We start from the raw sequence: 14082 nt of genomic DNA, 5'->3' as shown, positions 1-14082 counted from the left end.
TAAGACATTGATGTCTCTGAATTATGTTGTATAATGTTTACCTCCGCTTAAACCTCACTTCAAAAATAATTAACTTAATAGCGATAATTTAACGCTGTATAATGTTATAATAAAAAGCAGGACTAGGCACACCCGTGTTTCTTATAATGTACTCTAGCTGCGCCTCGCGATTTCACCTGTATTATTTCCGATCCCTTAAAAATGTCTGGATAAAATGTAGTTAATGTGTTATTCTTGATTTCCAGCTACGTTTCAAATTTAATAACAATCAGTTCAATTATTTTTGGATGAATAAGTAATAAACGTCCATCGATCCATTCTCACAAATTTTCGTAATTATAATATTATACAACAGTAGAAGCTCATTTATCTTATATACATAGAACCTATGACTCGCGATTGCATTGAAAAAAAACACTTTTCAATTTTGCGTCAGAATGAGTAAATGGAATGATGACTGTAATATTAGATATTATAAGATCTAACTGCTACTATTATCTCGACGTTGAATTTTGACAATAGATACATTGAAATAAACAGTATTAACTTACACGTTAGCCTAATGTCCATTACAACGCCATTCGTAACAAATGCTCCATTCCGGTATTCGGACGGCACGCTTCCGTACCCATGCTTTAACCGTTTTACCGAAACAGCATAATTGTTTTATTTTACCTATAAATACAACAGCTGTTACAGTTACGTTATATTTCGTGCGTATGATGATTTTCATATTTGAGTAACAAAATATATTACAATATATTACATTTCTTTCCCATATATATAAACTAGATTTATACTCGTATATATTATTATTCTTTATTACACTTAAAAAAAAAAAGAAACATAATCACAAATCATTTTTACAAGGGATGTTGGCAAGGGCGAGCTTATCTCTAAAAGAGATCTCTACCAGTCTATCCATGGTGGCGAGAAATGATGTTACCGCGGGTCTCATAAGCGCAAGAGTGATAAAGTAAAAAAAAAAATAACTGAACAAAAAGGTTTTAAAAAACGATATACTTATATAAAAATACATATGTAGACTAGAAAAAAGATCAGGCTCAACCAGATCATGTATCTGGACCGGATCAGGATAAAATGAGGCATGCCAGATCCGGCAAGCTCTATCAGGACCAGGCCTGGTCTAGACAAGGATAGCCTGATGTAAATTATAATCAAGTATGGTCAGGCATACTGAATCAGGACCCGGTCCGGTCCAGATCAGGATAGCCTGATGTAAAATATAATCAAGTATGGTAAGGCATACTGGATCAGGACCCGGTCCGGTCCAGATCAGGATAGCCTGATGTAAAATATAATCAACTATGGTCAGGCATACTGGATCAGGACCCGGTCCGGTCCAGATCAGGATAACCTGAAAGAAATTACGCAAAATGAGCCTGAATCGCGCTATTAATGTTTTTAAGCGCACTTACTATATAAACAGTTATTAGGACAGTCTAGCAGGGAGTTCATTTTTACACAGTGGAGCAGTCTTAAGTAATAGGAAATAGTTAATTAGTAGTTAATTATTAGAAGTTATTAAATAAAATTTAATTATTAATAATAATTTATTAATAACATAAAAATAAATAAAAATAATTAATATTTAAAGTAAAAACATAAATAAATAATACATTGGAAAAAATAAACGGAAATAAATATCATAATAATTATGTTAAGTTACATATTTATAATATCAATTCGCTTCTTTTTTGTTAAACAATTTTCTCAAGAACATACATTCGTGGTTTTTAAAAGGACCGGACCGAACCGGCTGATCAGGATGAGATGAGATTTCCTGATCTGGACCCGATAAGGAAATCTCATCTCATCCTGATCAGGTCCTCCAGACCAATCATCTGCGTTACATGCCTTATCTAGTCCTGATCAGGCATGCCTGGTCCGGTCCTTCTAAGGAAGATAAAAAAATTTCTACTCGGCTACTTAACGTTACATACACATATACATACATACATACATACACATATACATACATGCAACAACTACGAGAAGTTCATCGTTTTGGAGAAAATATGTTTACTTAGCTTGTTCTTGAAAGAATAAATCGAAGTGCTTTCTTGGATCACTCTCAGTAAATGATTCCAAAGTGTTGCAGCACGTATGGTCAAGGAATTGAGAAGGAAGTTGGTGTTATGTCTGGGGACTTCAAGCATCGGTGTTATGCAAGACCATTTATAATATAGGTAAGCTTTATATCATTATTGCAAAAGAGTGTACTTTAATAGATAGAATCTCCTTTGTTATATGCGTTAACATTTGTATTCTTTAATACCAAAAGTTCATACAATTGCTCATATACCTGCGCTTCAGCCTATAATATCCTCATGTAGAAGAAGGATCAAGCTTAATCCACCACGCTGCTCCGATGCGGGTTGGCGGATATATTCCCTACTATCAGTAACGATCGCTATCAGGTGTACATGATAACAACCGAGGCCAGACGGCTTAACGTGCTCTCCGAGGCACGGTAGGGAGACTCACAGGCACGGTGGGGACACCACTCGTATACAAACCTAATACTTGTACATCTTATGGTTATAACCATTGTTATCTCCTCAGAAAGTTGATCTCAACTGCTCAAAAATGTATCTGCACAAAAATTCTAAACAGTGTTTATTAAAATTTGATACAAAATTATGAAAGGATAATGAAAATAGGCGTTTTATTTCAAACGCTTGTATCGCGCACTATTAGGTTATTAATTTGTGTGCCTGGCTGTCAAAGTCCAGAGCAATATAGGCAAGTTGTTGTTAGTTGTTGTAGGCAAAGTTCCCTCACCAAATCGTTGTGTAAACCGCTGGTGATTTCGATTTAATATGTACATATTATTATAGCTAAGGCGATCCTAGTTTATTTTAATTATAAGGTTTACGGTCCATTTCTTTTGACAGCTTAATATCATTACGACGGAGCGTAATAGACCGTAGAACGGTCTTTCTAGAAAAGTCGGTCTTCTAAGAAATTATTTTCGTATCACAAAGAGAAATGACAGTTCATAAACTAGACGGCTTTAAAGACTTGTAATATTTTGATTCGATATCTGTACAAAAATATATTTAATTTATTGATCTGTAATTAAAACTTATTAATAATATAAAATACAAGGAATTGACAAGAAAAACTAACTCGTAGAATCTAAGCGTTCGGGAAATTATAAAATATCTTCTCGTACAGTGCCTGAAGACAAAAGTGTTTGAGCAGTGTTTGTTGCCAGTGAAGACCTACGGCGCTCAGACGTAGTATTTTACCGTTAGCCTTTTCCATAGTCTCACGGTCGCTAAGTATACGATGGAGAGAGCTATGCTTGGTATTTCTCTACGTGACACAGTCTGGAATAATGAAATGCATAGGATTCAGAAGGCACAACAGATGGAGTGGCAAACTATAGGTAGGGCCTATATCCAGCAGTGGATTGTTAAGGGCTGATGGATAGAGTTGAAGTAAACCATTCAGACAGGTATTCTAATTTACAATAATTTCATTGGTCAAGGGGTATGGCTAAGCTAAGTGATTGCGACGAATCTATTTTCTCAACACAAGTTGATCGTCAAATTAATACTCGTATGAATGTTTCAATTGACAACATAAATCTGGCCCGACTAAACTTAAACCCTTTAAATAAAAACTGTTTGTAAACAAACCTACGGGTGGAATAGTTTTTGCTTATGGTCTCTGTTTGGTTTCTCTTTTCGTTTTTGTGTTTTGTTCATACACTATTGGTTCAGCCGTTGTTGTCAGACTGTGACAAATGTTTAACAACAATTTATGATTATTTAAATTATATTAATTTAATATGTATATTATATATTATTAATTTCATATTTATTAATAATGATTCAAATTTAAACTGGAAGATTTTTTTTAATAAACTTCATATTTCACAATAATTTTAAAAATATGTACATACATTATTAAAACTAAATATTTGTAATGTAAATTGAATAATATTTAACGAAACGACTAAGTGTAAGTTATTTGTTCATTTATTCATTTATAATAATGGTTTTCAATATCGACAAAATAGCATGGATTTGTTCCCCAATATCATGTAGAATGACACGTGTAGAATATTAAGCCGCATATAAGAACCGCATACCTATACTCGTAACTACTCGTACGTAAGCCGCATATGTATAAGCCAATAGCTAATATAAAATTTGTCGCAGAGTCCTATTATATTATAAACCTATAATAAGAAATGATTTTTGGTATACCTCTGGAAGGCGTTAGGTATCAAGGACAAACATTTGTGGAAAATTCCAGGATTTTAGTTGCTACAGAATATATCGAATCAGTTTTTTTTTGTCTTTTGTTTTAAATAAAAAGCTTAATCTATTGCTAAAAGTCTCGTCCTTAAGATAATCAAAAGGGGGATTTTTTTGTAGGTACTCACCATTTTTTATGCGAAAATTCGATGCAACAGCTAATTATTTACGTAAATCGTTTTCTTAGATGCTATAAAACGAAATAACATATGAACCCCTACTACATAGGAAAAAGAATTTTGTCCAACTAATATCCTTTGAAGGGTTTTTAAAAAACCGCTTTTTTAATTAAACCTAAATGTAGCTGGACAATTGTCCAGCTACATTTAGGTTTATTTCTTTTTGATTTAACGTAAATAATTATTTTTAATTAAATTAATTTTCAAAGTGCGATAGTGTATGAAGCAACATAAATTTGATATTATCATTATGTCATGTTCATCCAATGTTCTAGCAAAACTGTTTAAATTTTGCGTACCGTTAACATTCAGAATCATTTCTCTTTGATAGCGTAGTTACAACCTTTTATTTAACTTGCAATGTACGTATATGTATGTAAGTTCGGGTGAAATCTTGCAACTCAATTTTGAAGCAGATATCTTCAACCAATGGAGCTGATGTTTTGTGTACTAGTTCAAATTAGATGACAATGTATGGTCAACTTTGTGACGTCTTTTTAAATACAACATGGCGGATTATCTAAGATGGTAGACTAGTTATTTTTAATGCACTTCTACAATATGGGTATCAAAAAAGAGCTTGCTAAGAATAATTCGAAGAAAGTGACGTATGGTGGACTAATTATTTTATGCCTAACTATTTTAGTTCACCTCTAATAACAGTTTCTATTGTAATAATAAATGAGAAACTTTCCAGCGACAACTAAAAAGTCAAAAATAAATTAAAAGTAAAAAACCTTTTTAAAAAAAATAAGCTTTTATTTGAATGCGCTAAAATGAAAAAAATAATTTTTCCTTTAAAACTTTTACTATCGCTATATTTTTTATTAAAAATGTATCCAATTTGTTTAATGCTATTTATTATTGATTTTTTTCCTCCTTAATATGTGCACTCTTCTAACCGCTGCTACTCATATATCATGTCCTGTGCCCAAAGTTTATTTGGAAGAAATTGCCCTTTAGCGATAAGGTCGCCTATGTTCATCTTGTATTGTAGCTTTTTTAATATGTGTCTGTATTTCGGTGTACGTTAAGAATAAATAAAGAAATAAATAAATAATGGCATACAGTTAAATGAAAAATACGATTAGTGTGGGGCTAGCACGCAAAGATAGCGCGCTGTGTCTGACCAAGGCTTTAGCGCACATAAAGTACGTGACGATTGCAAAACATACACTGACGAAGATTGACAAAAAAATATTAAAAAGAGATTATTAAAAAATGTCAATTAAAGTTTACTAAAATTAATAAATCAATGCCTAATTACTAATTTGTTTTGTCAAGTGTACAGTAAAAACGCTTAAATTAATAAATAAAATAAAAGAGAAAAGGTTCTAAAACTGTCCAATTCGACGTACAGCTACAAGCTCAACTCCCTACTGGGTCATTATTTAAAAAGGGCCAATAGCAACGCTCCCTGAAGGTGAAGCTGGACAATCAATAATCAGGACAAGGGAAATTACACGTAAGCGATCGTAAAACCCTGCCAAAACTGCTAACGTTTTTGCCAAAAAAAGTTCTGATAAGCTAGTCGTCATATTTTAGATTTTTTCACAGTAGGCTTTAAGTGATTAACCTACAGTAAAACTACAGTATTGTTACAATCATCTTTCTGTTGGGTATTAACATTTAGGGTAAAGATAGTTTATGTCGGGGCAAAAACATTAAAAGCGAACCTATAAAGATGTAAATTAGAATTTTAATTTAATAATGTAATAATGAAATTTCATTTCATTTTTTGAAACTTTCAGATAAACACGCGGGCAGAACGTAATATCGTATATTTTTTACAGTTTCATTTATTTTATTAATTTTCCTTGAATCGCTTTAATGAGGTTTACAGGTTAAGGTCTAGTTAATTCTCTATACTCTAATGCCTCGGTTCTTAAGAACTAAAGTTGGTAGGTTTCTCACTAGGAATCACTTTAAGTCTTTACTACGAAGAAAAGGCTTAAATTATTTCTAGTGAACACCGATTTGTAAGTATCGGTACTGAATTTAAGAAACAATAAGGAAAACAAGTAATAATGTAATAAAACGTTCTTAGATAATTACCATTTTTTCCTTCTTTCTTTCTTTGGTTATACAAAAGTAAATGATATTGCTAGTGTAGTGTGATGTTTGTGATCGAAGTATTCCGAAACAGCTTTTAAGATTTTTTTTTTATTTTTTGTGTCACACTTTGTAGATAATGAGAATAGTTCGTAAAATACATTTAATACGACGCACGGTATTGTTTTATTTGAATGTGTCAAACGTGTCAAACGTTTGACAGTTCACAGAACAACGTATATCGGGGTCAGATAATACTTTAAAAAGACTATAGATAAGAAATATTAGAAAACTATAGATAAGAACATTTTTTTGAGCTATTAAAACTTTTCGTTGTATTGTAGGACTGTTTAACGACAGATAATACTTTAATCACGAAATTCCTTCCACTGTGATTGTTTTGAAACAAACAAACAAAAAATGAAATAAAATTACAACAAAAAGTAAGAAAATGAGAGTATTTTCAACTTAGTCGAAGTCAATTAAACACACATTAGGAATAATTTCAAATTTACTCGACAAAACTCGCTCAAAATTAAATGAATCTTTCTCCTTTTTGAAGTCGGCTAAAAATACTTGGTGAACATACTCTTTACGCAATGAAAACAACAGGATACGGATTGTTTTGTAATATTTCGTAACTAGATATGTTACTTTAAAATTAATACTTTTACTCTTTAGATTTTGTTTAACGGATTAAACACAAATTTCAAATTGTCTCGGAGATACCTAACAGGCACCATGTGCAGATAATTTCTGCTATAAAACATTTTTATTGCACTCCGTCCGCCTTTACTGCCTTGTGTTACGAAAAACTGAGACAATAATTTTCCGTCAGATTTGTGTTTTATGAGAAAAACTGATAGGATTACCAGCAAAAGACCCGAAGAATTTCAGGTATTTTCTGTTTTTAAAGGGAAACCCACAACTTTTTATATTACTTAATATTATTTTTCTACTGCAACTATGACTTAATAATAACAAAACTTGTAAATTTTATTAAAACTGTTTTATTGATGTCGCACTTATCGGCGATTTTAAATTTCTCTATATGCCTACAAGAAATTGAATTGGTGAAGTATTTCTCAGAGGTATTGATTTGTCTCTTACCTAGACTAGCAACTACTTTTGTAATATCTTTATTAATTACTAGCTACCGGCTCCGGCTCGCACAGTTGCAAAAATATCAGTGTTCCTCTACTATATTATGCATTTATTATACAAATAAACCTTCCTTTTTTTTTATTTATAAATAAAGTTATGTCCACAGGCTTAAAGTGCCCATGCTTTTGTTATTCCGATTTTTAGTTTTATTACTGATCGTTTACTTGTTACACTACTGCAGCTTACATTAAGAGACCTAATTATTCTATCTTAGTATCCCTAATGCAGACGTGAGTCCACCGACCAAAATTATGCTAAACTTAATTGATATCTTACATGCAAAAAGACATAGAATTATATTGCGCCTTACTTTAATTATTGTTGTCACTATTATAATAATTATTATTATCTATGTTTATATATACACTTACTTCTCGAACGCGAAGGTCTAACGGGAGTAAGCCTGTGAGGACTAGTGCCGATGTAAGCGACACCGTTCTGTACGCCCTGCACATTTTCAGTGCAAATCCTCTCTGCAGGGAGTTTAGTTGCTTTCGTATCGTTAACTTCTCTGCTGCAGAGGACCATACGCTCGCTGCGTACAGAACGATGGGCTCTATTACCGCCACATATATGGTCCGTACGATCTCTCCATTCAGACCCCAAGTTACTCTCGCCGCGCGCGCAAGCTGTTTATAAATGTCCGCAGCTTTTTTGCATACGGCGGATACGTGCGCGTTGAAAGTGAGCTTCGAGTCCAAAATGAGCCCCAGCAGTTTTATTTGATCTACAAGCCTCAGTCGGGTGCCGGACATATGGATTATGGGGGTATCGTATTTCAGCTTTTTAGTGAGAACCATCACGTTGGTCTTATGCGCGGCGAAGCTCAGTTTGTTATGTATACCCCACTCTTGTACGGCATCTAAGGTAGTTTCGGCTGAGGTCTGTAGGTTGCCGGATTTTTGGCTGGAGAAGACGAGGACCACGTCGTCCGCAAAGGCCTGGCAATACACTCCCATATCGCTGATCTTTCTCAGCAGCGAATCCAGTATGAGGTTCCAAAAGGTTGGCCCGCCAATGGATCTTTGGACGCAACCCTTCGTGGTCTTCTTCTCACTGGTCGCTCTGGCGTAGTTAACAATGACCTTTCGATCCTGGAGGTATGAGGCGATCATAGTAAATAGGTTTCTCGGGCAATGCTTGTCCACCAGCTGTTTTTTGAGAGCCGGCCACCATGCATTATCGAAAGCGAAAAAAAATAAACCTTCCTAAAAAATAAACCTTCCTTTGGAATCACTCGACTTACTAAATAAAACCGCATCAAAATCCGTTGCGTAGTTTTAAAGATCTAAGCATACAGACAGCGGGAAGCGACTTTGTTTTATATTATGTAATGATTTCTGTTTCAACGAAACTGATATCTAAAACGAGCTCCTCGTTATTAAAACGTTGCGTATACGATTTCGGATGAATGTGAAAACAATTATTTATGTAAAGATTTTTATTTTTGAGCTTATTTTTTTTTAAATTTCATAAGCAATAGTTTTAATGGAAATGAAATCATTTTTTTTTCTGTTTAATGGTTAGCAATTTTTCAAAGTAATTATTAATAGCAGTAGCAACTACTCTGGTTATAAAATATACTCATTTTTAGGGTTCCATACCTCAAAAGGAAAAAATGGAACCATTATAGGATCACTTTGTTTTCCATCTGTCTGTCAAGACCATTTTTCTCGTGAACTCGTGAAGGTATCAAGCTAAAATTCATATCAAATACTATCAATATAGGTCTACGGTCCCTTGGAGCTGTAAAAAAAAATTAAACTTCTAAGCCAACGCAATCAAAAGATACAGCCGTTTATGCTGCAAATTTTCGACACTCGCAAGGGAATCAAAACCTACAGGGTACTTCCCGTGAACTTATAATCTTGAAATTTGGTACGAAGCAACATCTTATAGCACAGATAAAGAAAAATTGCGAAAAGCATAAATTTTAAGTTACATCAAATAATAAAAATATTTTTAATAATTTTGTTTGTACGTAACCCACGGTGCGCGAGTCCAGATCATTACCATATTTTTCTGTGATATTTTGTACCACAAACTTTCAAATAATGAACGAATTACACAAATTGGTCTAGCAATCTAGACATCGGTGTATATTCAGCTCAGCCTATTGCAGTCCACTGCTGGACATAGGCCTCCCCAAGTTCGCGCTAGACATACCGGTTTTTCGCAATCCTCATCCAGCCTACACCGGCAATCTTACGGAGATCGTCGGTCCAGCGGGCCGGAGGACGTCCGCACTGCGTTAACCAAGATGCGGTCTCCACTCCAGGACCCTTCTGCTCCAACGGCCATCGGTCCTGCGACACAGCTGACCAGCCCACTTCCACTTCAACTTGCTAATTTTGTGCGCTAGTTACTTTCGTTCTCTCGCGGATAGTCTCATTTCTAATCCTACCTTTGAGAGAAACCTCAAGCATAGCCTGTTCCATTGCACGATGAGCGCAGGACGCATTGCTCGAAGACTTTTGTCTTCAAGCATTGCGGAATACTATCATCATAGGGTACCATCGACCGATACCGGTCTCGGTATGACTTGGTTGTTAAACATAACTTTCGTTTTGTAGTAAGTAAGTTCATACAGAGACCGACACATCGGGAGGACTCGTTTAGGCCGGCCAGCATTTGGCCTAAGTCATCTAACGTCTCCGCGAAGATGACAATATCGTCGGCGAAACGAAGGTGAGAGATAAATACACCGTTGACGTTGATGCCTCGTTCCCCCCAATCCAAGGTCTTAAAGACATCCTCCAGCGCAGTGGTAAACAGTTTCAGTGTGTATATACGAAAATAAAATAAACTTTCCAAATCCTCTTTTGAAATGTGTCATCAAATATTATACGTTTAATATGAACGTAAGGCCGACCGAACAGCATGTCCCCTTATTAACGCAGCTGAACACGTTTCACGACAAACATGAAAAAAAATTAATCGAAAGCAATTCTACTTTTATTGTACACACGCCTATTGTTACACACACTAGGGATGAATTTTTTATTTAAATTAATTATGGTCTTTTTTGTTAAACAAGTTTTTTTTTAATAAATGTGTATGCTTCTATTAACGTTGTTTTGACAAATATGAACGTTTTTACATGTTATATTTATCAAATAGGGTGTTGAAAAACGTGATGCATTCAGTTACCATATAATTATTAGACACAATTAAAAATAAATTGACACATTAATAATATAATATGTCATGCTTTATTTATTTATTTAAATAAATATTATATTATTAATGTGTCAATAAACTGTAATCAACTACACATTACTTCAAAGTTTTCACTATAATGAAATAGACGCTCATCATATTTCACTAAAGTATTTTACATTAAGCTCTTCACCGCGAACTCACTTCATAAGTATAAAATGTGTCGCTACGTTATTCACACTTTGGTTTCTGTCCTTCATGAAACGTTGAAGTAACGCCTAAAACAATCAACCTGTAGTTTTGACACAAATGTTAGTATTAATTAGTTGATACGTTAGATGTTTTATTTATGATGACCTTTAAACAGCTTTTTTAATTTTATTTTATATTTGATAATATGCAAATTACATGTGATAAAAACTATACCCGTTACGATACCTCGTAAAAAGTAAAAAATTGTAATAACAACTATCTTAAATAAAATACTGCACCACTCTCGTATAAAAATAATATTAAGCTAAAATTAAATACATGCGGAGTGTACTTGTATATTCAATTTAAAAAAATACTACCGTAAATAAATACAAAATTTCTACAGCAACTATCGTAGCGCTTTGAAATGTACTTAGTGTGCAGTATTACTCATACCGTGTAAGCTACACGATGTGTATCAACTTACATGCTTAGCTATAAAGGTTGTATGAGGTGAACGTGACAGCGGTCAAAACCCCAGACATATTACAGGCTTCTGACCTTTTCAAGCTATGCAATGAAAACGAATATACCTAAATACTTTTACATTGCCAGGAACTACAACATTTTTTTCAAACTTTTTCGCATGTTTGTTTATTCCTTTGTGGAGGTTACAGGTTATCAAATTTAATTCTTATCTTTAAGAGATTTCTTTACTCAGTTTCAAGAATCCTTGGTCAGATTCAAGGCAAAGATCGATAATCTTTATAATGAAACAACTTTGTTTGAGGACCAATCCTCTCTTGACCATGTTGCTGTAAAGTATCCGAAACTTCGGGCATTTAAAAAACCTAATAAACCGTGATAACATCCGAAATAGTTGTTTCATTATAATGAGTGAAATTCGCGTTAGCATTACACAACAATGTCAATAATCATATTTATTGCAACGCTTATTAATACGTATGTATGCGCATTAAATACGCATATAATCATTTTATAATGTAAAGAATGAAAATGCACCACTTACCTCTTTCTTACATATTCTATATAATCTACGGTTTGGCGGAAGTTTCGTCTCTATCTGTTTATCAAAATAAAATATAGAGAACCTTCAAAGTTTATTTCTGTTGATAAAGAAAATTTTCCTCTCACCTTGAGGAAAAATATACGAAAAACAAAAATAATACGCAGATGAAAACAATTAAATTTACAATGTTTTTCTCTTCAGAAAATAATTTTTATGAAAAGCAAAGACCTATTGGTAGAACCAGATGTAAATTAGTTTAATTGATAGGTGAAATGACGAAAATAAAGGCAATTAAGTCAAAAACAATGGTCAGGGAGAAAAATAAAGGTTTCTTTTAAATGAAGCGAAATGAAACAGATTGTCTGGACATTGTTTTTTTTACCACTACGAGTTAAAATTGGAATGCCACATAAAGACTAAACTGCACGCTCAGTTCATTTGCTCGACTTCCGGAGATAAACACATTTATTTGCATTGATTCAGGTAAACGTTTTTGGAATTCTACTGTTGGAATAATTTTTAAATAAATTCATTTGAAAATTTTAATCCATCGGTTTAAAAACAGCTTATAGGAAATTGAAAACGCCAATTTTGCCGGAAAAACGAAAATTTTAGCTTTAACTTCCACCTACATTATAAGAGACTGCAATTGTGTCTTTTCCCGAAGTGTGAAGTATTAATAAATAGGAGAGAACATTAAACATAAAGACTCACTTGCTTTTTGTTTGCTTTTTCTTAAAAAAATCTATTAGCTTAATAAACTTAACTTTATTTGACTCTTTAAATTATCTATAAAAACCTGTCGATGATGATTCTTATAATTTTAATAAACACATACAACTAATTATATTTATTACTTATCGCAACTTGGGGAGGCCTGTCCAGCATTGGAGTGCAATAGGCTGAAATTATGGTAATGATAATAACAATCATGGTGTTAATGTATAGGTACTTATATTTTTGGATTAATCATATAAAGAGTAAGAGTTAGAGTAAACGTGAAAAAATATTTGGTTTTTACGTTTTAAACCTTAGAAGAGGTACATATTATTTTTATTTATTTTCAAAGTTTTAAGTGTAAGTAATAATTTATAATAATTTCTTTAGTAATTCTTTTGCGTCAACTCGTTGCCATATTACAGTTAGCTGCATACACTAAGATGATAATTTTAAATGGCAGATCATGTCATCGTAGAAGATATAGCTATAGATAAATTATTAAATTTAATATTTTTATCAATTTTTGCCAGGAGTCCTAATAGCTCTGACTGCGGGTAAAAAGTAACTTTTTCTTTTATAAAAATGTTTGAAATTTTAAATATCACGCTGCTGATTGGGAGGTGCAACATACAGTTTCAAACTTGAACACGTGTAAGTAAAAAGAAGATCGAAGTAAAAGTCTTTTTTCCAACATTATTTTCAACATTTTCCAGTTAAGAAGATATTTAAGCGCATTGTGAATTTGGTATTGAGCAATTTGAATTAGTTTTAAAAATTATTATAACAATTCATACAATGTTCATGTTATATGCTCAGATAACCAGTCAAAAAAGTGATCAAATCCACAAATCATGTGGAATCAAATCCATTTTTTAAAATGTAATTATGAGTCCAAAAGCATATAGTAATTTAATTAATCTGAATAGTTAACTAGTAATTTAATTATAAACTTAAGGTTTTTAGTTTTGGAAAAGTACCGCTTTAAATCACAAAATACTATTCAGTCGTTTTCAGTTTAAGCCCGTTATCGTAATTTTTTATTGATTTCAAAAAAGACTCATAGTTTCTTTGTTCGACTATATGCATTGTTATTAACGACAAGTTACACATACTCCTCCTCTAAAACTCTCTCCTTTGAATTTTGGGATAAAAGCTATCCAGTGTCTTAGTCGTAATATAAACTTGAATTGTGCCCAGTTACGACTAAATGAATTCAGCAGTTTCGGGTGATGTGCTGGCAAACTAAACTAAGTCTGTACTTAAAAGAAAATCTTTTGTGCACGATTTTTTTGTT

General features: G+C 33.1%; 1 protein-coding gene across 1 annotated transcript in view; it reads right to left on the bottom strand.

Annotated features, from left to right (window-relative positions):
* The window catches only part of LOC123653864, a 124721-nt gene extending 115919 nt beyond the window's left edge, over positions 1-8802 (bottom strand). The window contains exons 1-2 of the mRNA XM_045589842.1: positions 8532-8802; positions 8122-8316 (exon numbers count right to left, since the gene is read on the bottom strand). Coding sequence (XP_045445798.1) covers positions 8122-8316; positions 8532-8802 — 466 coding nt within the window. The remainder of the gene's footprint in view (positions 1-8121; positions 8317-8531) is intronic.
* Positions 8803-14082: the final 5280 nt, after the last annotated feature.

This window comes from Melitaea cinxia, chromosome 5 (assembly GCF_905220565.1).
Source record: "Melitaea cinxia chromosome 5, ilMelCinx1.1, whole genome shotgun sequence".
NCBI classification, from domain to species: Eukaryota; Metazoa; Arthropoda; class Insecta; order Lepidoptera; family Nymphalidae; genus Melitaea; species Melitaea cinxia.
This window is presented reverse-complemented; position numbering and strand designations above follow the sequence as displayed.